This window comes from Lycorma delicatula, chromosome 6, assembly GCF_047948215.1.
Source record: "Lycorma delicatula isolate Av1 chromosome 6, ASM4794821v1, whole genome shotgun sequence".
Lineage (NCBI taxonomy): Eukaryota > Metazoa > Arthropoda > Insecta > Hemiptera > Fulgoridae > Lycorma > Lycorma delicatula.
Window position 1 is genome coordinate 69,903,562 of NC_134460.1, and position 27,480 is coordinate 69,931,041.

The 27,480-nt window shown below is 29.5% G+C and overlaps 2 protein-coding genes across 6 annotated transcripts in view; one reads left to right on the top strand and one right to left on the bottom strand.

The window, feature by feature from the left end:
- Positions 1-12,156, bottom strand: part of LOC142327116 (uncharacterized) — a 462,885-nt gene extending 450,729 nt beyond the window's left edge. For all 5 annotated transcript variants that reach the window (XM_075369991.1, XM_075369992.1, XM_075369989.1 and 2 more), the window contains exon 1: positions 11,843-12,156. In XM_075369991.1, coding sequence (XP_075226106.1) covers positions 11,843-12,013 — 171 coding nt within the window. In that variant the 5' untranslated portion in view covers positions 12,014-12,156. The remainder of the gene's footprint in view (positions 1-11,842) is intronic.
- Positions 12,157-12,319: 163 nt separating this feature from the next.
- Positions 12,320-27,480, top strand: LOC142326656 (chromosome transmission fidelity protein 8 homolog). Its single transcript, XM_075369261.1, has 3 exons — positions 12,320-12,632; positions 13,627-13,750; positions 27,246-27,480. Exons 1-3 carry the CDS (start codon positions 12,613-12,615, stop codon positions 27,453-27,455), a joined length of 354 nt encoding a protein of 117 aa, XP_075225376.1. The 5' UTR covers positions 12,320-12,612; the 3' UTR covers positions 27,456-27,480.

A 27,480-nucleotide genomic window follows, 5' to 3' on the forward strand; every position in this document is an offset into this window, starting at 1 on the left:
CTACCCACTCCATACCTAACCATTATGCCTCAGTCAGAACGCTACCGATTCGAATGCCACATGTGACATTACCACTATACTACTTTACTACTATTACTAAGAAAGCAACAAAGCATATCTTACATTAGTCTCAAACCTGAGTAAACAAAATATGGAAAGGAACTGAAATCCGCTACCTACCCGAAGGCAAAAGAGTGACTTCAACACACAAGTACAACAAAACAAACCAACAACAAAAACTTAAAACTTATCAATTACAAAATAAACTAAAGATTGTGGAAGGGCCCAGGTGGTTTGCTAAATGCCCTCAGCAATCCTTTCTTTTCCCAAATAGTGAAATAGTGTAAAATTCTCAACTATTATCCATTTGGCTAGGTTTTGCCAATTGACACAGAGATCGAGCGCTGATCCGATAATATCAAGTCGACAGTCTCTGTACATACCAACTCATACTTTGAACAGACATACAGAACATTATCATCCAATTGTCTACATTGTGGACACATTCCTAAGTCCACCTGGCCAAACCTCTGCAGCCTGTACTGGAAAGCACCATGCCCTCGGGCATACCCAAGAGGCACCCGGCAAACTAACATCAGGAAATAGACCATGCGTGTAAAGCTCACCCTCTGCCCCATCCCATCTGGCCTGCCATAAAGTATTATCATATTGTTCAATTAACTTTGACAAAATAACGCTATTGCTGCTCCGACAGAATCAAGTCTATCGGTTTCACACCCACAATGACCTAGATCACCTGTGAAATCATACGGTAGCCACCTGCTACCATTAAAAGTATAAGGTGTTGAGCCCTCAACAATATGTCCTGATAGCTTTTAAACTTTGGCCTATCTGCCCAAACAGGGCCACATACAGCATAATTGCCTCACAGACACCCTTATACAGGATACTCATGGTCTTAAAATTAAGACTCCTATCAGGATTGACACCCGCCAATTGCCAAAGAAGACGCTACAGGCCTTCTCCACAATGTAGTTATGGTGCTTCTTGAATTGCATTCACTCATCGAGAAACACCCCAAGGTACTATTTTGCCTGAATGTATTTTATGCGTTGGCCTGCCATCGAAACTTGAACTTGCCGCATCACTGCCAAACGGCCTCTGAGAAGCATCATAGTGTCTTCTCTGGGCTGAAAGTCATCTTATGTTGATGACCCCACAGCTCAAGTATACTGCAAGCCTGAGTGGCTCAGAACTCAACCTCCCTCTGCGAGCATCCTTCGACCAGCAGGAGCCCATCATCAGCATAAGCCACAATGCGACACCCACTGGGCAACCTTAGCTGCAGAAGAGAATCAAACTCCACCACCCACAACAAAGAACCCAACACACAACACCCTTGGAAAACATCTTGCCTACCTCATGCCTGCCCTCAAGAAGAAAGATGTCTTGAAAAAACTTTGAAAAGTGGTCCAGCGACTCCGAACGGCCATTGAACATGATTGGGCACTGCACCACAATAACACGCCAGCTCACACTTAGTTTCCAATTCGAGAATTTCTGATGAAAAAAAATATTCCCAAAATTCCACAGCCTCCCTACAGTCCAGATCCAGCTTAGTGCAATTTCTACCTCTTCCCTAAGCTGAAGTTCAAGGGTCATCATTTCAGGACGATGGAAAACATGAAAAAACTGTAACCAATGAGTTACACACATTTAAGGAAAATGACTACCAGTACTGCTATGAACAGTGGAAGAAACATTGGAACCAATATGTAATTTCCCAAGGATCATACTTCGAAGGAAATAACTTGTAATTTCAGGTAAATCTAATAGATAATTAAATAAAAAATCAGTACACTTACTTTTGAAACAAACCTCATAAAACTAAAAATGTACAAATATTAAAATGCAACTTGAAGTGAAATCAATCAAATAAAATATTTATCACAAATGACTAAGTGTTACGCTTTCAGAATATCTTTCCCTAAATCTAATCTATAACCACTTTTATGTTATAACCCTAGATGCAAATAAATAATAAATTATTTATTTGCATTTATTATTTATTTATTTGCATTTATTATTTATTTATTTGCATTTATAACCCCTCCCTGGTAGAGGGAGGGGTTATTGTATCTTTATATTATTATTGTACCTTTCTTAACTAGTAATTATAAAATGTTCAATGTTACAATTTATAACATTCTTACAAACTCCAATTTTTAATTTCCATATTTTATGCACTTTTTTTTATCAACAATTCCACAAATAATGTTAATAATAACGATACCTACCAGGCAATTTTTTACAATACAAATAAAATAGATATCAATAAAGTTTACTGAAATAAAATATCAACTCCTCCTTACATAAGAAACGGAAAAGATAAAATTATCCATTGCAGAAATAGAAAAAACAAAAGAAATTCAGTTGGTGAGCTTACATATGACCATTTCTGGCATAGAATAGCATATTCTCTAATATTAGTACCAATCACCAATCTAATTATGAATACAGGATTATAAATGATATACAACAGACCTTATTTAACAGAATGTACCATACAGATTAAAGGCAAAGATTTCATAAAAATCACAACAATTTCTTAAATATAGAAATATTTAACATACACGTGCGTGCAGTGTGTTAAAATTGTGTGTGCTAAATTGTAACTAAACATCAAAACAAAATGGGAAAAATATGGCAATCCGATTCAGATTGTAATAGACATTGAATTAAAATGGAAAAGTAAAAGATTCATCAAGCATCTTTTATCAGAGCAAATTGTGACTATGAAAAATGAAGAAAGATACAAAAAAATGTCTCATAAGGGTGAGTGAGTCATTAACAATCACCAATCACTTAACTTATTTGATGCATTTATCCTCCCTTGTGTCTATGACAATTTCTTAATTTCATAACTATAATCTATCAGTACCAGCTAAACTGTTTAATCAAATCTTCTAATTTTTCAACCCCCTGAACAATTTTACTTTCTAAAACATACTCATTATTAAATATTTAACTGGAGGCTTAATATACCCCATATACAAAATTCTTCAAATAAGAATTTGCCAATGGTGTCTTTTTCTGATTCATTTTAAAACTCTTCATTAATAAATTTTCTCAATCAGCTTAATTTTCAACCATCTTCTCTACTAATTACCTATTCTTTGCTTTGCCTGTTATCCATGTTTCATTGTCATAGCATTATGCCCCACACAAAATATTTTTCAATTTTTAATTCCTAAATCTACATTTATTAGTAAATTTCTTTTCTACGTAAAGGATCTCTTTCTTGCGCTAACCTGCCATATTTTTCCTATTTTACCAATCCTTTGTAATTTTAACATAATTAACAAATTCATTTGACTTGATACATACATAATTTTCACCTATTTTTATATGAACAGACAATTTTTTATCGAGGGTCAATAAATCAGTCGAAAACTTGAATTAATGGGAAGATACTGTTCCAGCAATTAACCAAATTGTTCCAAGCTGAAGAAAACCAGGTAATTTTCCAACAAGATGTGGCACCTCCACATTATTACACCCCTGTTATGTAGTTTTTTAATATTTAATTTGAAAGATGATTTTGTAGACAAAGCTATCAAGGAAGTTTAGAACAGCTGGCTAATTCTCCACAACTGCCTGCTTTTGATTTTTTTCCTTTGGATGGCATATGGAGAATCAACTCTATGAATCTAAACCTCTACATTTTTAAAAACCAAAACAGAATTGTAACTGTAACAGAACTGTAACAGAATTGTAATTGTTGATTAAATTTTTAGAGATTTAAGTTTTTATTTAAAAATTACTGGGTATTTTTTTTACAGTTATGTATGTACGTAATCATACTTTTAGACAAATTTACTTTTAATCAAATATTTTATACATCAGCTGATTAACAAACATCACAAATAATTCTGGAAATCTCAGGAGTTTGCCAATAACTAATAGTCTTCTATTATTTTAAACCTACAATAATTAGTTTTACTTAAAACTTTTCCCAGTCATTGATTTTTAACAGACTAATTAATCAAAATAAAGTTCATACAATCATTTTTTGTCTTTAAATATCCTTAAAAATATGCTCCTAACCTATTTTTTTATTTAATCTTTTATTAGACCACTCAATCTCTGCAGTCAATCAAAATCCACACAGATTGGATATTGGGTAAAAAGATTGTTTATCTTTAACTGCTGAAATGTTAAGTAGAGTTTTAAAGAGATTTTTTTAACCCGCAGTTCAAATAGTTTTAAAAAGTTATATACCAATATACAGCACAGATGATTTTACTATATAACTATAACAGTACACTAATCACCGAATAATTAGAATGAACAAGAGGTTATTTAGATATTTAAAAAATATACTTAACAATTAAGACCAGAATAGAACGGGAAGGTACAGGTTAAAACTGTACATGGTTAACATGAAAGAACTTACATAAAAATCAAGAATTAAAACATTTAAGAACTTTATGAAATGAAACAGAATTCTGGACAAAACATGTGTATTTGGAAAGTTTCCAACTGTGGCTATGGAAAAATATAATTGGGTCAAATACTGTAATGTGTCTGGAAAGGATTTCTAGGAAAGAAAATGAGGAAAAATACCACCTTAAAGAAGCAATGTGATTATTTTGGCTGCTTTATTTATGTATCCCTGGCACAGTTAAAACTAAAAAAATGAAGCTCACTGTCACTTAAAACATGAAGCAAATTCCACATTTATAACAAAAGGCAGGTGTTTCAATCAAACAACATTAATATAACAGTACTAAATGACAAAAAATGAATTTTACTTTAAAAACTTTTAAAACATCAAACCAAATTTAATAAATATATTTTTAAAACTTTGTGTAAAAAACTAAAAATCTCAAAATCTCTAAGTTTGTATATTTATTAATTCAGTTCAATTTGTCATATAAAAAATTCATAATAACTTTATGCAAATAACTTTCATCACAATCAATCATAGACAAATATTTCAAATATTATGTTACAAAATAATATTAAAATAAAAATCAAGTAAGCATATTTAATTATTCAAACGCTCTAAAAAATAGATATAATTAAACAAGCTGAGAAACTGTTTTAAGGAAAACACATTTACATAGAACTGAATGGCAAACTGCTTAATTATTAATTCAACAAAAATTGTACTCACTGATATTGAATCATATCATATTACCTTCTTTTTTTACTTGCTTTATTTTAACTCAGAAATGTTTTTTTTTCCAATTTATTCAGTTATTATTTTCATGTTTGTCCTCAAATCTTGCATCCTTAATTTAGCATACTTCCTAACATTGCAGATTGATGAAATTTCTCTCAATTACTAAGGTCAGGTGACAATACAATAATCTACCATTACTTTTGCAAATATCCCCCCTCCCCATACGAGGGTAAATTAAGAATGGAGGTGTAATAATTTAACATACTTCCTGACATCGCCTATTGATGAAATTTTCCAGTTGCTAAGGTCAGATGACAATACAATATTCCATAATTTCTTTTGCAAGCATCCCCCTGTATGGGGGTTAATTTGTAAAATGAATATAAGTGACAAAGAAAGTTTTGTTAAATTACAATTGTATTTCAATAATAAAAAACTTCACAATTTCATTACCTTGTATAGTAAATATTTGAAAATTTGTTTGACATTTTATAAATTTCAATATGTTATTTTTTTAAATCCAAATTAACCTACTAATTAAACTAATGCAATGTATGATAATAATTTGATTAAAGTATGACTATAAAATATAAAGCAAATGTTTAAAAGTTTTTGTAATATTATTCTGCGTTACACTTTAAAGAGATTTTATTTTATCTACAGAGGAGCCCCTAAAATCCCATATAATTACCTATCTATTGATTTACTTATGAAATTTAAAATGATCCATCATTTTTGAAAAATGGGACATCACTAAACTCACTGGAATTCACAAAAATCCCCAAACAATAGCAAATTATGAAGAACGGAGCATAATCAAAGATATTATTTTAAAAATGTAAATTCTGAATGGTGATAAAAACACAATGAATAAGGCTAACTCAAATGGAAAAGAAATACTTAAGATGATGTAACACTGTTCATGTTGAAACATGAAAAAATGTAATTACATTAAAAAAATATTAACTTACAATCTATTAACATATATAAGAATAATTGTAAAAGTAGTAGCAAGACCATAAGACAACAACCACACATTAAGTGAACTCCAGGTAGAGATAGAAAAACAGAATAAAGGTTGATTTAAACTACCAATCACTCAAACCACACAAGTAAAAAAAAAAATATCCGTTTCATCTCTATCATTAATAAACAAAGAATTTAAAGAAAAAAGAACTACTAAATTTAAATAATAATAAAATGTAAACTGAGAAATCTAAGTGAAAGTGTAAAAATCGGCCACCTTATTGAAGAATTTTTTATGGATTTAAACTTAAAGGAATTTTGTTATTGACTGCAATTATTATACTACCTTTTAGTTGCTTATTTGAACTTCAAAACATTGCAAATAAAATTGGTCACTAAATATCATTCAAAAAGACAGAAATTATGCCCCAAAAACCAAAGTAAACATAAATGGTAATAAAACATAAATAGTAATAACCCAATTTAAATACCTCTGGGAAATAATAACAAACAACCTAAATGAAAAAACCTAAATCCAAATAAGAAGAAACAAACTAGCTAAAGCTCAAAAATTAACCTGGTACACTTACAATAAAAAATGCCTATCAATAAATGTAACAATAAGACACAACACAGTTTTAAAACCAGAAGCCACTTACGCAGCAGAAACATGTTTCCACCTTGATGAACAATCAATGACAGGCAGACTCCAGAAAATCAAAAGAATTGGATCAGAGAAATATCAGAGGATCTGAAGGAAACTGGCCTTACAGCAGATAACACCATAGATAAAAAAAAATTAAACAAGAAAATCAAAAATAAAAACACTCGCTTCACACTCACAAGAAAAAGACTTACAACACGAACATTTTCAACACCAGAAAGGGCAAAAAGATTGGAAAGTATGAAAAGGTACTGGGAGGACCGCCAAGGCCCAAACAGTCCCATAACAGATGAAACAGTCATACAATTTAATAATAATACTCCAAATAAAATAAACATGTAATTTCTTACTTAAAAATCTGCAATGTAGTTTTCTTATGTTTTAGCAATTGGTCAAGCCTGTAGTTCATCATAATTAATTCATCATCCGAAGTCCTGAATGAGATAAATTATTTAATTTTTTTTTAACTACGCCATAACAACATCTTGGGAATTTTTTAAATGATTGGTTACTATGCTTTTATTTTAAAATATACCTATTATAATTTCTCAGCCCACTTCTCCAAGGCCTCAAAATATTAAGAATATTAATTTTATTCATATCATTATGGTATAACATAAAAGCCACATATTTCAGAAATAAAAATAACAAATATAAATATAAAATACTCTTGCTAATAAAATTTTTTAACAGTAATTAATAAAATATTACCAAGAAACTCTGCAGAAAGAATTGTTGCCAATATAATTGAAAATAAAATGCCAATCGTAAATGAACATAGATTGTAAAAGTGGACGAACATATATAAAATTTAAAATTCTAATTAGAGTCAAAGGAAAAACTGAAAAGAAATCTATGAAAAATTGACAGCAAGAAATTCATATTTACTTCAAGAAATATTGTCATAATTTTAGCAATTCTACAGTTACTAAAATTACTAATTTTCATCTTCTTGTACTACATTTTAAGACACCAGCCGTAGCCAATAGAGACCTGCCTGCCAGTAGCAGATATATAAGTATCTAAGATGTGTTGAGGTCTTCAAGAGAAAAGTACATAAAAAATTACTACAAAGCCAATAAAAGACTCTTGTGATGTGGGTAAATTCAGCTGCTTGTAAATAAACTGATCTTATTTCTAAGTGAAATAAGGTACATCCTTTACGTTAAAAAACCAAATTAATCTCAAAAATAGCACAAACTACTTTAATAAAAACAGATGACATTCGTCATCCTAACTCAAGTGGTTGGAGATGAAAGAAATTCAAAGAAATGTTTGTAGTGTAGCATGCTTGAGAATTAGATGTACCTTGTGTGAATAAAAACATGGACGATGATGTTAATTGTTTAATAAATTTAATTTCATAAGGATGCTAAAGCCTTTTGGGAAGAATCCTTTAAAAAATTATGATTGAATTGCAGTGCAAAAAATAAAACCAAATGAGAGATGGATTATTTTAAACTCTTTTTGTGGATCAGCCATGGTAAGTCAGATTTCGTGTGTCACATTATTGTACTTCAATGCATTTACAGATAAAGATACATCAAAATTGTGAATCATAATAAAAACGAATAGAAAAAAGATATTGGAAATATGATTACAACTGGATGCTCAAAAATTACGAGATTGATAAAGTATGAAATGAAGAAATTCTAAGATGAGTAGGAGAAATGTTTCTCTTATCACAATTTTAAGGCCTAGTTGCTATATACAGTTTTTTAAATCATAAAATGCACATAAACATGTTACCAAAACAGTTCATCTTTGTTAATTCTTACTTGTAATTTATTTTTAGCTAAAAAAACAATAGAAACCAGATCAGTATGAAAACTAATAAAAGATAACTAAAATTTAACTAATTTTAGAAGTAATAACTGTTTCCTAAACAGCTGTCATCCTGTTACTTGATAAGGCCACTGATAAAACTGATTAATTGGAGAACTACCATTTTTAAATGATGTATTTCAATACCACTGGTTGTTTCTCACAAAATATATTTCTATTTTCAAAAAATGAATTAATTGCATTACAATGAAATCAGATTCATCATATTTTTAATGCAGAAAATCTATTTTAATATCAGTGATCTAATCAAGAACAGGTTATTATTATTATTAAATTAATATTTTGTTCAGATTTAACGATTTCATTCAGTTTCAATTAATCAATCCAATTAAATAAAAAATAATTCAGTATATTAAACAGATAAATTTTACATGACAAATAAAAACTGCAATATTTTTGGTAAACTATGGTATGTAATAATAATTAAAGACAACCTAATAATTAATATACAAAACTGACAGCTTTATGATCAGTTTTTTATAACATCTCTCTCTAGCATAACACAAAAAAAACCAAGTACTACTACACAACTGGATAAAATAATTGACTTTAATCACAATATACACTACTAAACTATTAACAAAATGTAGAAATGATTCATAATTCCATAATTTTAACTTACACTATATTTCTTATCTTACAAGATTTTACTAATTCAAAACTACAATGAAAAAGATTAAAACTAATGTTTACACCAGAAACATTATTAATTTATGCAAGCTGTAATTATTAAAAAGGCTGTTTTATCACTCCAGTTTACAAAATAGCATAAAAAATATTATTTAAAAAAAAAGAAGTTGAGTCAAATTAATTTTTGTTGGAAACAGATGAAAAATGCACTACACATATTAGGCTGAAGAAAATGGGAAATATTTTAATCAGTAAAAAGAACGAAATAATAACATAATTGTTTTTTCACTAAACTTGAACTAAAATTATTAGGTTCTACTAATGCTAAGCTGGAATATCTTAGCAGGGAAACAGATTAAAAAAACTGTTTTAAATGAATAATGTGATCAGAATAATTCTGGCATTACCTATATATCCAATATACCCTTCACTATCAGACTTTATCACATCAAATAGGAGAATATATTTTACAATTTCCTTGAAAATTATATTAAATGAATATCTTATGGTTAGAACAAAAATATTTGTGAGTGATCTTTCAGTTGCTGTACATAGGCTTCTCCCCATTCCAACAAAAAAGTCTAAAAAAATACCATCTCCCATGGCACTTAGAGATTAAAAAAAAAATAGAATATAGAGACTTAAACAAATTTCTTTAAAATTACACTATTTAATATACACTACTTGTGGAGTTAAACAGCCAGAGCTGCTAAATATAAATCAATATCAAATAAAAATGATAAATTCCACTACAATTAAAAATGAATTGTTGGAGTGTAAATGGTTAAACTGTATTTAACTACTTGTAATTAATTATTAGTAAAAAAATAAACTATAAATTCTTTTCTACACATCTTGATTAGTGATATAGACAAGATATAAAAAGACAATTTAAAAATGCAACAAAATATTACAAAACAGAAACACATATTAATCTAGATTTATAGATAACATTATAGACTAGAGGTGGCAAAAATTATTTTATTATCTGAAAAGAGTTTCAAAATTAAACTATTTAAAAGATAGATGAAAATGTGAAATCATCATCAGTGGCAAACATTAAAAGAAATAACTAAAAAAATGATATACTATACAAAAAATAATAAGAAAACATTGGAGAACTGATAAGAAAGGCCTACCCAGTAAATGGTCAAATGGGTAAAAAGATCAACTAGTAGAACAAAAAACATATAAAGAAATTTAACCTCTAAAAAACATGCATTTTTCAATAATACTCTTCTCAAAAAAAGTCATCTGGAAATAATTGCTAAATTAAAAATATAAAACATTTAGGAAAAAAACAGTACACACATTATGAAAAAAAAAAAAACTATTCATGGTTCATAAAGAAACACTTTTAAATTGTAAGAAAAATAAAAGCAAATATCTATTAGATATAACTGAGAAAAATGTATATTAAATAGAATAAATTGAAAAAGGCAAAAGTTCTTTCATTTTGGCCAGGGTATCAATCCTTCAAGAGTGAAAACAGGTTACAATTTTAAACCTCTCGCAACAGACACAACCAAGATAAAATTAGACCAACATAAGAAAAATGTTTCAACCTGCTCACTTATAAATTCTAGTTTCAGAATCAACTGATTTTTTTTATGTATTAAATTCAAACAGAAGAACATAGAATGTTTAATTCTACAAATTCCAGATAGGATGAAATTAAAAATATCAAATATTATTCATCATTCTCAAATACATAATTTAATGTACCAAAGTAGACTAAATTACTACTAAAATATAATCAAAATTAATCTCAGGTAGATTAGAAAAAATTTACAACAAAAACATGTGTCATACAAATCTATTAAAATTCATTATAACTATAAAATATGGCAATAAATACATAAAAATCATCCCAACAGACTGATTAAGTAATCAGTAAAAGAAAGTAAAAACTGCTAGAAACAAAAAAGTGAGGTTATTAAGCTACAAAAATTAACAAGCAGCAATGATAGTAAATAATACTTCCCACCAAAACCTTCATTTTAACAAAAATAACAAACATATTGGCATTTCAAAAACTTCAATAAAATTAAAAACTGCAATCACTGCTTTATAGTTATACATGTGTAGAAGTTTAAATTTACCGAAAAAACAAAAATGAAAGAAAACAAATAACCAAACAGCAAATTAAAAACATAAATTGCGGACAAACAAATTTAAGTTCAACAAACACAGATCAAATCAAAATTAAAAACATAAATAAATATGGCATCATTAACTGAAAAGTCAAGAACATGAAACTTAAAAACGAAAGAATGCTTACTTATCGCAGGATACATAGTATTGAAATATAAGAAAATTTATTAAGTTCTCTCACTACATCTATGCAAAGTAAACATTAGATGTTACACTACTAGCAGAATTAAATATCCTACGTGTACGTAACAACTACAATCATAACTTAGTAATCATAAATTGTCCATTAGCGATTTCTTATGTGAATTCTATTTTACTACTGTAACGTAAAATAAAAAATAAAAGCTTATCACGAAAGTGACTCACAACCATGCATTGTTAGTATAGGCTAGGTTTTCTTAAAACTAATATTTTAACTAAGACATGTAAATTACCTCCAAATATGGACTGCATGCAGACAAAACAACCTTATGAGCTTTTAAATACTGTCCATCAGCAGCTAATGTGCAATCAACGAGAGTTCCACTTTCAAAGAGACCATCAAATACCGAAACCAAGGTACTTTGGTGATTATTCCAACGTAAACAAAACTGTTCTGCGGTCATGATAACGGCACTAATATTTTAACGAAACAAAAATAAGAAAACAAAAAACTTTAAAACCGAAAATTAATCGCGAAGAAATATAGGCGGATACGAGGAATTTAGCAACGCATATTCTACGAACAAGCTAACACGCCGCCATGATCATCCGCTCACACAAATCTGCCATGCTACCAACTCTATGATATTTAAAAAAATACTCTTAAAAACGTCTATTTTTAAATGACTTGATGAGTCATTTTATTAGTATTGTAAATGAAATGTAAATAAGGGTGGTCTAAGGATTGTTAAATACCATGATAAGATACATAATTAAATAGAAAGTGGAAGTGATTTTTTTTTAATCACTGTACGTATGATAAATTCGCAATCAAATTACAATAATGAAATATTTAACTTAATTAAAAGTCAAAGAATGAACAATAGAACCTGTTGAAGAACCAGAATATTTTTTTCTACAACTGCCGTCAAAAACTTCAATTTCACTTCCATATAACTAATTGGCTTCGAACGAATTCTTATCAACGAAACCATCCGCTTTCATAACGACCATTAGTTGTATTTTAATTGTACATTAACATTTTACTGATATTTCTACGAACATGAGCATTATTATTAAATTGTAAGTATAGTTTCTTTTATCCTCTCTATACTTTGATGGTGAAACTCGCAAAAAAATTGTTCTAATTCTAAAGGTTATGTTTTACGCGCCAAAACATCCCACTATTGACAATCTTAAAGCAATTGCAAACAGATTAATTTAAGATTTAAGATTAATTTAATAAAAATTTTCAGTTATTTATTTATATTCATTTACAGGAGTATAACTTTGATCTCCACTTTCCATACATATAAATTATGTACTAGAATACTATCAAAGATATTTTGAACTACTGTTAATACACGGTTTACTATTCAGATTTTGAAGATCCGTATATATGTAACTTTTTTAGAACTGCTTTAGCCTTGACTTTGATTTAATACATTTTTTATTAACTTATAATTTTTGCAAAATTAGTACACCAGCTTGCCCAAAACTTTTTGACCATATACAACTAGTTACTATAAAATTTATGTACAGATATGTAGGTGTACCATTCCATTAAAGTTTATGTAGACTTTGTATTTTGCACTCATTGATTGATATTATGTACTATTATTTACCTTCTACAATGACAGTTCTCCACTGACAAAAGTTTTGCAATTAGCTGCAAAAAGATCTGGAAGAACACTTTCTATGTAATTTGAAAGCAAGTTAATTTATATTTTTGTTGCAATTTTATATCATGTTAAAAAAAAAAGGATATTTGAACTTTACTTGTCTGCTTACCGTTTCTGTTTTCAATAAATTGTTTATCAACATTTTTTTCACTCAAGAATTGTTGTAGTATTATTTATTTTTGAGAAAGGGAACCATTATTTTTTTTTTTTAAATACCTATCAGAGTGTTCAATTTAATCTATTAAAATAAATAAGCAATGTAAAACTTCAAACAAAGATTCAGACCTTAAGAGTTGCTATCAGCCTCCCAATAATTCTGTCACATGAGCTGCAGAATATGATTATTATCTGATGTTAGAACGCAACATTAATTCTTGTCATTTTTAATATTCTAGAGCTGAAGTTGGTGATGATGGTTTACCAGCATGGGGATTGGTAGAAATTCAAGGAGATTTACTTTCAAGATCTGGCAGCCCTTTACTTGGGCAGTATGTAGGAGATTTACATTTTACTAAAGAGGTAACTTAAATATTTTTTATTTAAAAGTGTTACTGCATTATATATTTGATTTGTAATTTTAATTAAGAAAATCCTGAAATCATTTTCCTGAATATTAACAAATGTAATTCTAATGATAAATTTTGATATAAAATTTACCATAGAAATAGGTCAATCTCAGGAAATAGTGAAGCAGATATAACTATGAATTTAGCACCTATTAGTAATATATCTGTAGTTTAGGCTGAATCATTCTGTCACTCCCAGGTACAAATGCAATTACTGCTTTATGCATGTAATTATGTACTGTATAAGTTACCTATTGTCTGGTGCCATGATTTGCCAATGATAAGCAATCAAATTTTGTTTTGTCTTTCTATGATGTTTAATAATGATAACATCATTTGTTATGCTTCACAAAATTGTTCAGTTCAGTGAAAGAATTTCAATCCATGTTATCAAGTTACTCTGTACGGTACAATATAGTTTTTATACATCATTTTTACAACACTTTTATTCAATGGTATTTTCATTAATTTAATTTACCCTGTGTTTTTGTATCAATCAGGTTTTAACAATGAGTGATTCTGTTGTGAAACATAAAGCGGTAAATCCCTTAAGCAGCTCCGAAAGAAAAGAAATCAGCAATGTATGTAGAACCTTGAAACTGCAGTCAGAAACATTGCTCAGAAAGCAAGCAGTGCAACAATGTTAAGCAAAAGAACAATTTTTAATATAATAAAGAAACATAAAATTGATAGTAAACATGTTAGCCCGAAAAAGATTTGAAAGCGTTTGAAAACAATTGAAATGTTGTACGATTTTACTAAAGCATAAAAAAAAAAGATTCATTCATTTTATTTCAGCTTCCTAACTTGGACAAAATATTAAATGCCATGATTACCAATATTGAACTGCTGAATTTTTCTAGAATTACATTACACTGGGTTTAAAATCATTTCATTTCATTTCCAGAAAAATAATTTTTTATTGGTAGAACGCAAAAGTATTATATTTCATGACATAATATTTAAGAGAAATTAAGCGATTTTGTGAAGAGGATAAAACAATTTATTATCTAGATGAAACTTGGATTAATGTGGGACTTGTACAGGAAAAGGTGTGGGTGGATAAAGAAATAAAGAGAACAAAAGACTTTTATGAAAGATTAGTAAATTGGGTGAAAATCCTGGCTGCAAATGATTAATAGTAATGCACGTTTGAAGTGAAAATGGGGTTTTAAATGGTGATTTAAGGGTATTCCAGATCTTCCCAAGAGTATCACAGTGTAATGAATTGTGACAATCTTTTTGCAGTGGTTTAAAATAGTTGTCAAAATTTTTGCTCAAGGATCCATCATAGTAATGGATAATGTACCGTACCATTTCCTGAAAACTGCCAAAAAAATTCCAAATGCTTCTACCTGAAAATCAAAAATTGGCTGATGATTAAAATTGCTTCACCAAAGACATGTTAAAAGTAGAACTTTTAAAAATAGTAAAATCAGTTAAACAAAAATATATTCATTACCAAGTAGATGAATCGCAAAATCAAAAATTTTGTCATTATCTTACTCCATGTCATTGCAATTTTAACCCAACAGAATTGATATGGACACAAGTGAAAGGCTACTGGTAACACAACATTAAGTTAAGTGATGTAAAAAATCTATTAATAGGTAGATGGAAATGCTTGGAAAAATTGCATTCAACATATAATTTTAGAAGAAAAAAGTATGCGAAGAGAGCAGAGAGTTTATGTGAAAATATTATTGAAGATATGTGATAGATAGTGATAAATTTGGAATCATCATATTATGTTTTAGTTTGCTGCATGCTTTCATGAAACAATATATAGATGTTAGAGAAAGAAAATTAATAATAATTGTAATTTAATTCTGTATATTTCTACCTATTAACTGGTGTAAATATATTGAAGATTTATACCATTAGCGTAATTCATTTTTAATTTATAATTCACAGGTGAAGCATTGGTACTATTGCAAATACCCAACACATTATTTTAACACCAATAAATACCTCTATTTATAAATAATTCATACATATTTATGATGTATAATGTCAATAAAAAAATAATGCTATTTGCATTTACTATATTTTTTAAAATTTGTTTCAGTTTATTAAACGGTCTTTAATGCACAATCTTTTCAAAATCTATTTATACCTTAGGTCTTTAAAACTAAAATATCCCATTTATTTGATTTCAGTTATTATCTCCTTCAAAGTATGATCCTTGTTATCTATTTATCCCATGTTTTTACCATTCTGAAATATTTACATAAGTTTTGTTCAGAATTCATTTTTTTTTATGATAACTTATACTCAAATCCCCTCATCTGAATGGAGAGTCAATTTTAACTAATTCATGAAACGATAATCTTGACCAAATTATTTAATTTTTATTTTAATAGCTTCAGGCATACACCCAATTACAACTACCTATTTAGCCCTTTTTTTATGATGAGAAATAAATTTTGTAGCATGTAAAAAATCCCAAGCCTGACCAGGAATTTAACCAAGAACCTAATGGATAAAATGTCATACATGCTGCTATAAAGGTAAGCCAACCATGACAATCACTAGCTTGGCTTCTCCCTCCACTTAGAATATTTTAGATATTGTAGGGCTGTGAACATCTGAAATCCAGAAGAATTTTTCTAATTGCTGTCCAATTTTTATTAATAGAAAATTTTCATTCCTTGATATCAAAAAAGTAAACTTTCATCATTTTATATTTGTTTCATAGGACTTTATTAACTAATAGAGTGTTGAAGATATTCTAATAAAATCACAGGTTAATCCATACCAATAATATATTACAAAATTAAAATGTTGGTAAAATTTATTTTTTACCTAGTCTACCACATTTTGAGGGTTGAAAAGAGGGTGCTTTTTTTATTGATTCTTTTGTATTGTTATATAAGCCAGTTTAATACTTTTTTTATGTTTAGTGCAAAATCAGCTTTATTCAAATTGAAATAACTCAGAACAGATAAAAATTTGAATTATTTTTCATGATTTAGAATCCATATTAATTTTAATAGGCATTAGCTTGAGAGTATTGCTCTGGCATTTGTCTAGTGATGTTGGAAAGTAGGAAAAAACCAAGAACAGAGATGTACCTGTAGTATCTCATTACTGTTTACTATATCAAAAACTTATAACAATGAACTTTTTCTTCTTTTTTTTTTTACTTTCAATAAGAAAGGTATTTTTAAGAAATACTCATATTTGAAATCAAAAATATAAAAAATTAACTTTTTCATGTATTTAAAAGTTAGCATCAAATTAAGAATAACTTACCTAAATTAAACACCATCCTCAGAAGATCAGAATTTAAAGGTAAATTAAAAAATAATTAATTTTTTCCTTTTTAAGGTTTTAAGTTAACTTAAAATTTATATAAATTATGAATACTCCAGTAAAAATGGTGTATACAGAAAAAAATTGTTAGTAAAAAGAACAAAGGTAAGAACATGCACTTTGATAAAAAAGAAGAAAAGAATGTAATGTAGAGAAATGATGAGAGGTAACAAACATTAACAAATGTATATTATGTAATAAAATTGAACAGTGTATTAAAAAACATATAACATTAAGTATGGCTGTAGAGAATAAGCTATTTAACCCATTTTGTCTGAAAATAATTTATACATTTTTTATGATTTTTTTTTTTTTAATTTTATCCCCATCTTTACTATCCAATTTAAAAAGTAGACATGAAAGTGAAACTCGTATTTGTAGTTTTTGAGTTATGACCTGTTGCATTCATGCAACGTTGGGAGTTCCGTGCAAGTTGTATAATTTTGTTAATAGCAATAATAATTACAGTTTACATTATTTTCTGTAATATTTATAATTTTACATTTTATTCTTCAGCTGCCCTGTAAAATCATTTATAACAGTCCACATGTAAAAACATGTGGCATTTCTTACAAATATAAGCAGTTTAACTATGATACACTTTTCAGCTTCATCTTGCATTATTTTCATTAGTTTTGTCTTTTTGTGCATTGTCTGGTAAACTCGTTTTACTGTAGTGTCTTACAATAAATTTCAGTCACTTTGTCAGGTTCTTCAATTTTTGCTGATCAAAGTAACACAAAACTAAATGCAATTTAAATTCTATCTCGCTAATTTTATTTCCCGTTGATAAAATATAAAATTTCACCAGCTTTCCTCTCATGAACATTTTTGCGTCCAAAATAAGGGACCATTTGCTCGTCAATTGAAATTTTATGAGCAAACATGCCAAATTAGCAAAATTTGACATTCAGTTTATATTATACAGGCAGAGTTTTGAAAATTTTTCCAATTTATCCAGTTTTGTGTTCTCTGATGAATGAATGTACTTTTTAATTTCATCAAATCTATTTCATGGCACTATCTCGTACAAGAGATATACCTACCTTTATCCAGATCTTTACTCCAGTACATTTTACATTGAGGAATGGCTTGGGTTAAGACTCAGGTTTCATTTCCTCCTTTTAGGTAGATTTAATAATCCACCGGCTTGGTCTAGTGGTAAACGCGTCTTCCCAAATCAGCTGATTTGGAAGTCGAGAGTTCCAGCGTTCAAGTCCTAGTAAAGCCAGCTATTTTTACACGGATTTGAATACTAGATCGTGGATACCGGTGTTCTTTGGTGGTTGGGTTTTAATTAACCACACATCTCAGAAATGGTCGAACTGAGAATGTACAAGACTACACTTCATTTACACTCATACATATCATCCTCATTCATCCTCTGAAGTATTGTCTAAACGGTAGTTACCAGAGGCTAAACAGGAAAAAGAAAGAGAAAGAAAGAAAGGTAGATTTAATAAGAAAGCTACCTCTTGTAATGGGTACTATGATTCAACTTCCAGAAAATTTTGACATATCTTTGAGTTTCACATCTCCCAGACTCCAAAACCACCAGCTCAAAAGTTTTTATCTATATATACACACACAAGTTTTTTTCTTTTCACATTCTTGTGGACAAAATAACTGCCATAATTTTGCACAAATCACTCTCAAATTGTTCCTTAAAAATAACTTGTCCCAAAATCTCAGTCAAGTTTGTTAACCGCCAAAATCGGACCATGGTGGTGAAAATAGGAGGGCTTTTTCGAAAAAACAAAATATCGCTGTAACTTTCTTATTAAGTAAAATATCAAACTCGTTTATTGTTCGTACTATTCTTTGGATAAGGGCATAAAACTTATGTAAGTAAAGTTTTTTGATATACCAATTGTTGGCCCAGGGGGTGGAAAAAATGGGGTTTTGAAGACAAAAAATAAATCATACCTCCCTTACTTAATAGGCACAGTATCGAATCAGTTTAAAGTGGTCATTAGTCCTCTAAACATTACCTAAAACTTTTGTCTGAAACATTTTTGATATGAATCAACCCTTACAACAGGGGATGACCAAAATGTTGCTGGAATTGTAAGAAGATGGGGCTTGTCGTATGCTAAACATGTGAAACTTTTTTCACATGCAACCATTGTTGTATTGAGTAAATTTAATGTTTTTCTTAATTTTAAGGTGGAAATCTTTTTATCTCCTACTTAGCACTGGTGAAATCTACCTCCGCCATCCAACATGCCGAAAGGGATTTCTTTATTTGTAAAAATAAAAATTTTCACTCTTTACTTTAATCTATAAATTCTTACTTTTTTTGTTACTCTTATTAAATGAATTTGTGTAATGCTCTATTGTTAGTGAGTCTGGTTCCATCCTTCAAAGACTGAACATGTGTTAATTACGAATATGTAATTAATTAATACAATAATGATGTATATATAAATCACAAGTTCAGAGATTATAATAAAAATAATTTATATTATAAATGAAATAAAGACTTTACTTATTTGAATGAACCAGCGAATAATAAAATATTTAGAATAATTAAACCTAACCGAGGTATTGAACCAAGGTGGCATATTATTCAACATTTTTAGTCTTCCAGAACCACACATAAAATCTGAAATTTTGAAGAATCTTAATGTTCAACAAATTACTACAATAAAAGAGCTTGCAGCAATTTGATCTACAACATCATTTATGTTATAACATTTGATTTATTTAATATGTAATTTAGTTTGTTAGTAATTCACATTGTTAATATTTAAGTTATTACTATTATTATGGATAGGTAACAATTAGTTAGACAAAGAGGGTTTAATATAAAGGCTGCTATAACTAGGATTGGCCGCGTTTACTCACAATTATGATCCTTCATAAGGTGATATTTCCACCTTACAAATTAAAATAAGAAATCTTTGTGAACTGTGAAGCAAATATGACACCATTCAATCAGAAATTGAATATGAATTTGATGGTGAGGTTTTAGCTTCGGATCATATAATAGTCAAAAATCATCTAATCAAGAATTTAGTTCAAAGAAAACATTTAAACAAACATAACTACAACCCATTAATATACCTTTATTTAGAGGTAATGTGTTAGAGTAGCAGCACTATTTTAATATATTTATTGATTTAGTACATAATAGAGATGATTTATCTAATATTCAAAAATTCCTCTTTGAATGATGAAACCTTAGCTATCATTAAAAATCTGCCAATAACAAATGAAAATTATATTAATGTTCTAGAATTATTAAAAACACGATTTGATAACAAATATGTAATTGCAATTCATAATGCTGGGCGCATTTTAAGGTCAAGATTCTGTAAAATGGTAATTCGTAGGTAGATACTTTATCCAAATTTATTAATGAAATTTTCTCATATGTGAATTTGCTTGAAGCAATGCAACTTCTTGTAAAAACAAAAAAACATGAATTTATTGTTGTTCAATCTCTAACATCAAAATTGGACTACAATACCTAAAGATTATTGAAAGAAAAGTTGTCAAATAAAAGGTTTCCCACTTTTAAAGACTATCAGATTTTCTAATTCCAGACTACAGCTTCTAGAAAAATGAACGCATCACATCAAATGCAAGTGAAAACAGAAAACGAAACAAAAGGACAGCGTCATAACAATTTTAACAACCAAAGCTTTTAAGAAACACTTTACCTTGAATCATAACAAGCAATTTAAAGGAAATAATGTCAGTTTTTATTCAAAAATTTAAGTCTAAGCAATGTTCATTTTGTAATTCAAACCATCATTTACAACAATGTAAAGAATTTTTAAATTTGACCATCAATGAATTCAGAGACTTTTTGAGGTGTAATAATTGTTTTATTTGTTTAAATAAAGGCCATTCTATTAATGAAATGTTACTCAAAAAATCTATTTATGATTTGCGCTAAAAACATAATATCCTCATTCATATGTACAAAATTAATCATTCTAAGTTAGATGGCATTAAGCCTGAAGGTAATACAATACATATTGTTCATTTAATAATCAGTCAGAGGAAAATATACTTTTTTTAACAGCCATATGTAACATCAATGATATTTATGGTAATCACTATTAATGTAGAATCTTATTAGATTCTGGTAGCCAGGCAAATTTTTGCAGATATAAACTGACCTAAAATTAGGACTTAAGTTTATTAAAAATGATCTCCCCATTTCAGGCATAAATAACTCATCACAATCCAAATACTGTGTTACACTTATATTACACTCCCAACATAAGAACCTTTCATTCAGAGTGCAATGTGCTGTTTTATCTGATATATCAGACAGCCTTCCATCAACCACATTTGACATTTCCAACCTTAATCTTCCTTGTAATATATTTCTAGCAGATTCCAAGTTCGACATAGCAAATAACATTGACATACTAACTGGAGCTCAATTCTCTTTGAGTCTTATCTTGCCTGGGAAATTCATTTGAAATTCCAGATATCGTGTTGTTCAGGAAACTAAATTAGGATATATACTTAGTGGTCGTGCCTTCCTAATAACATTAAGGGCAACAATACTGTCGCATGTTTTCTTGCTCGTAACGCTCATAAAAATCTCCCCACTATACTCAAGAATTTCTGGAAAATTGAAGAAATTAACACTAATGCTTCAGAGTTAATGAAACTTCTACTTGTGAAAAACATTTTCAATCCAACTACTCGAAATAATCAAGGCAAATTTGTTGTTTCATTATCATGCAAAGATAATAACATTCAACTACATGATTCTTTTATTAATGCTAAAAATAGATTCTTATCTTTAAAAAGAAAACAAGCCAACCTTAAAATGAAATATTGCGTTTTCATTCAGGAATATTTAGGATTAGGTCACATCTCATTAATTCCAATGATTTGTTAATTGATAAATTGAATGTGTGCTATTTACCCCACCATCCAGTATTCAAGCCTTCTAGTCCAACTACTAAAATTTGAGTAGTCTTCGACGGTTCAGCTAAAACCACTAATGGCCTATCCCGTAATGGTACTTTATAGTCAGACCTGTAGTCCAACAAGACCTATTTTCCATATTGCTTGGACTCAGAATCCATAATTATGTCTGACAAAGCTAAATATATCGTCAGGTTTTTTCTGTTTAGCCACCATGAATCACTGTCTGGTGTTACTTCAGAGAATGAATGAGGATGATGTATGAATGTAAATTAAGTGTAATCTTGTACAGTCTCAGGTTGACCATTTCTGAGATGTGCGGTTAATTGAAATCCAACCACCAAATAACGTATCCACGATCTAATATTCAAATCTGTATAAAAGTAACTGCCTTTACTAGGATTTGAACATTGTAATTCCCGACTTCAAAATCAGTTGATTTGCGAAGATGCGGTCACTACTAGACCATCCCGGTAGGTTGTATCATCAGATATTAGTTAAACCTAGTGATTCCAATTTACTATGTATTGTTTGGTGTGATTCTGCAGATCAAGAAATAAAACACTTCACATTATGAACCATAACATATGGGACCGTTTGTACACCATATTTAGCCACTAGATGTTTAATTCAAATAGCTATTGAAAAAATGAGAATGATTTTTCACAAGCCTCTAATTTCAAATAGCCATTTGAAATGATTTTTATGTTGATGATTTCATAACAGGTTCAGATAACTTAAACGAAGTTATTCAATTGATATTTCTAAACTATTACAATAACATAGTTAACCACTCCATAAATGGTTTTCCAATAATAGTAAAATTTCTTCTGAACACAATTCTTCCATTCCTTCAAATCAATAACAGAATTTACTTAGGAATTACTTTTCCAAATTTATCATTCTAATAATTCTAAAAAGCACAAGAAAAGAAATATTCTGTCCATTATAGCAGGTATAGATCCTTTAGCACTCATTGGCCCTATTTGTTTCTCACATTTTTTTATACTAGATACATGCATGCACTGCAGTTGTTGTGGCAACTTAAAATTAATTGGGAAGAAATATTACCCAACACATTACTAACACAATGATGGCTTGTCATATGCTAAACACATGAAACTTTTTTCACATGCAACCATTGTTGTATTGAGTAATTTGAAGTTTTTCTTAACTTTAAGGTGGAAATCTTTTTTATTCCCTATTTAGCACCGGTGAAATCTACTTCCACCTTCTGGGATGCCAAAAGAAATTTTTTTATTGATATTTTAAGTAATTGTAGTAAGTAATGTAGTGCCTCTTTCAAAACAAATTGTATCCATCATTACCATAGTATGTTATATGCTGTCATGTCTTCTTTGGTATTGGTCAATCCTGATTGGGGGTCTTAATTTTAAGACTATGAGTATCCTGCATAAGGGCGTGGCGTATATGAGGCAATTATGCTATATGCAGCACCTGTTTGGGCGGATAGGCTAAAATTTAAAAGCTATCAGGGTATTAAGAGCTCACCTATTAATGGTAACGAGAGGTTACTGTACTATTTCACAGGAAACAATCTTGGTAATGGCAGGTGTGAAACTGATAGATTTAATTGCGTCAGAAAAGCAGCAGCATTATGTTGCTAAGTCAGGTGAATGAACTTCAGAAAAAATTTGCAAGATAGAACGGCATGGCAATACTTTATGACAGGCAAGAGGGTGGGCATTATACGCATGATCTCTTCCTAGACTTTGTTGGTTTGCAGAGCGCCCATTGGGTTCACCCTAACAAGTATGTGATTCAATTTCTTTCTGGTCATGGCGCCGTCTGAGACAAGACTCCAGTGATTTGGCCTGATGGATTCAGGTGTGTGTTCAGATACAAACTTTTTTGCATAGAGACTATTTGTTGGTATGACATTAGATCTCTGTGAGAATTGGAAACACCAGGCCAAATGGGTAATCGTTGAAAATTTCATCAGGTACCTAGCAAGAGAACTGATTGCCGAGGGAATTTAGGGTTCCGCCTGGTCTTTCCTGTGTTTTGGTTTTGTTGTTCTTATGTTATAAGGTTTTATGTTTTTGTAGCATTTTGTTTTAGTTTATTTTTTTTTAAGTTTATTTCTATTTCTTGTTTTGTGTTATGTTACAGCTGCATGTTGTACTCAACTTTCAATCTAATGAATAGGTAGTTGCGTTTTTAGTTTCAGTTCCTTCATGTCACTCAGTCTTGTTAAAGACTTGAGATGCATTTTGTTTTTTAAAGAGTTCATTTCCTAGTAATACACCAATGGGAATATCACATATGGTATTCACATCAGTGGCATCCTGACTAATACAAAAACAAGGCTGAGAGATGTCTTTTGCCTGGGTTCTGAAGATGATCTCTGGTAATGCCTACAAGGTATAGGTATGGGGGCGCGGTGACCAAAACTGCCACATGGAGGATGTCTTCCTCTACCATATCAATATGTTATATGCATCTTTCGGTTTTACTTACAGTATTTAGATTTTAGTACATGATAAATAGCTTTTTTATTTCGTAATATAAATTTAGTTATTAGTTTACAGTGTGTAGTTTGTGTTTTCACCAAAAAGTTAGATGTAATTATTAGTACACCAATATAACTTTGACCAGTATTTTCTGCTATGAGTTTTCAACAAGAATATTACAGAACAGCAGAAGAGCTGCTTGCAGCACTCATTGAGATCGAGGAAGAGGAAGCAACATGCAGTGTCGATGCAGTTAATTATACCACCTGATGTCGATGAAAATACAAATGAAGAAAACATTGATGATAACCAAATTAATATCAACGGTGGGGGTGATCTCATTCCTTCAGATATCGCTAGTTTTTTTGAAGTCCATAGTTCTGTTAGTATTGAACCAACGTAAAATGGCAAAACAAAAAACAGTATCCAAATTGGGGAAATTCTTTACTAACTACATCAAAAATTCTAAATGATAGTGAAATAAACTTGTGGAAGAAATAAAAAACCAATATGCTGGTCTAACAGTTCTTGAAACATTCAATTGAATTTTTGATAATGTGTTGTTGGACAGAATTATTGAGTTCTCTATCTCATATGCTAAGGAAAAAAATAACCAGAGTTTTAGCCCATCCAGACTTTAAATCTGTTGGGATTTTAATTCTGACGGGCTATCAAATAGCCACCATAGCTTCTTGAAGAAGAAGGAATAAATGATCAGGTTATACCTTGTGTAGTTGTAAATAATTGAATGTCTGAATTTAGTTTTTCTGAATTTAAAAATTGATAGAAATTCTAAAGTATATTTTTGGCACTATGGAAATTGGGACTGTTATCAGAAAAGACTTTAGTGGGAATACCCCTACATGATATAAATCTTTTAAATGCTGCAGTAAATGACTGTGAAGTTAGATCAGAAACTAATTCTAAATGAATAGCTTTAGTAATGAGACATGAAAAGTGCTATATAACATTTACTGAAGGTCTTAGGCCTGTGTCCACCATGACGAATCATAATTGAACCGCCGTAGTTTACTGCACATCTAGAGAATGGTCGGAAAGGAATAACTCTGGAAGATTGGTAACTGACCAAGCTGTTGTACCTGGCTTTTTGCATTACATCAAAAGCACATCATACATTTACAAATGATAGAAGTAATTCTCTTACTATTTATAATCCAATATTTCTGACGTAAAGAATGATGTGTTAACTGAACACCCAAATGCTCAGCATTAATAATCAGTTTTGTAATATTTGCATTTGGGTGTAAAATAAGAGGATGTTTAACATGGTAATCTAATACAGTGTTGTAATCTGCCTCCTACATGAAGTAAGCCTGAATTATCCAGAAATGGATTAAGTGATATAAGTTTGCTATGATTGGAAATAGTTTGTTTTTAAGATTACTTATTTTGTTACTAAAATGCATGTGTTGCGATTGTTGAATAAAAAAGTTTAGAGTAGGATTTAATTCTTTTGTATTTAGGGAACCAATAATTTGTTCAGTTTTAATTGATTTAGCATTTTGAAAAAATCTAAAACAGAAATTAAATGTATGAATTAAGTGTGTAGTGAAGAAAATTGTTCTGTGTAATCGAATACAATTGTAGTTACATATGATGTTACTATATTTTTGCATTTTTCTATTAAACATTCGGAATTTATATTACAGTAAAAGTAAAATTATCTTTTGGCCAACGGAAAGAAGATTGTGAAAGCCAATGAGGACCATGCCACCAAAGTGACATGTCAAGTAATCTACTTGGTGTACAACCTCTAGACAATACATCTGCTGGATTATCAGAGGATTAGACATCCAATTAGCATTTGAAGTATATTTCTGAACCTCAGAAATTCTATTGCTGACAAATACTTTCCAGATGGTTGTCTATGAATCCAATGTAGTGCTATTGTAGAATCTGTGTAATGTAAGGCAGTAACTACATTCAATAATAAATAACTAAGTTGTAGATAACCACAAAGATCAAGTCTTGGTAGTGTAATTTGTTTTAAGGGTGCTAATTTTGATTTAAAACAAAGTAAATTAGAAGTTGTATGGTTGGTGTATACAATTCATATGTAAATGCAGCAGCCATAGCCTTTTATAGAGGCACTGGAGAAACCATGTATTTTTTGCTGGAATTGGAATCTTCCAATTCCAGCAACATTTTGGTCATTCCTGCTGTAAAGGTTGATCATATCAAAAATTGTTTGATAAAAAGATATTTCAGAATTTTCCAGAAGTCGAATCTATGGTACCTGTTACAATAGGAAGCTTTCTTATGAAATCTACCTAATAACTTAAAGGTACATTAACAACCTAACATCAAGTTATATATAGAATAATGACTATAACAAAGCAAAGAATATCTTCACCTACTTAAAAAGATAAAAGTTTATAAAGATCCTTGCAGGAAAATGTTTAATTATTTTACACTTGGTAATTATAAATCATCTGTGACGTATGAATTGTCTGGGAAATTTTGCCATATATCCACTAGAAGTGCTTGCTTTACAAAATATAAAACCGTAAGATTTAAATGCAAATAAGAAACCGTCACTGGTAAATTGAGAACCAGCAATGAATCTTCTTTTATTGAAGTGTTTATTTTCTGATTATGTTTAGACAGAAGTCTAAATCTTTTTTTCAATCAGCAAGAGAATTGTTATCTTGATGCTTTCTACAAAATATATATATTTTTTTTTTTTCTTAAATAAAGGTTTTCACTTATTATATACCAATTTTTCTAACTGTTTTGTTTCAGGGAACACCTATTTTAATTGTTGGACATCAGCTTCTGCATGGTAAAGTTATTAACTTAGAGAAACCATTTGCTGTTCTACACCGTTTAAGGAAAAGAATTGATGATGATAAGCCAGAAACAGAATATATTGTTAAAGCTATAATTAAGAAAAAATTACTATTTAAAACTAGACCAAAACCTATCATCAGCAATATTTCTAAAATAAAATAGGTGTTAATAAATTACTTTGTTCTAA

What these genes read in the sequence shown, in the direction of transcription:
- LOC142326656 (XM_075369261.1), top strand. Translation starts at nt 12,613, where the DNA reads ATGAGCATTATTATTAAATT. An exon ending in ATGAGCATTATTATTAAATT is followed by an intron (nt 12,633 to 13,626) that starts GTAAGTATAGTT and finishes TTAATATTCTAG; the next exon opens with AGCTGAAGTTGGTGATGATG. An exon ending in ATTTACATTTTACTAAAGAG is followed by an intron (nt 13,751 to 27,245) that starts GTAACTTAAATA and finishes GTTTTGTTTCAG; the next exon opens with GGAACACCTATTTTAATTGT.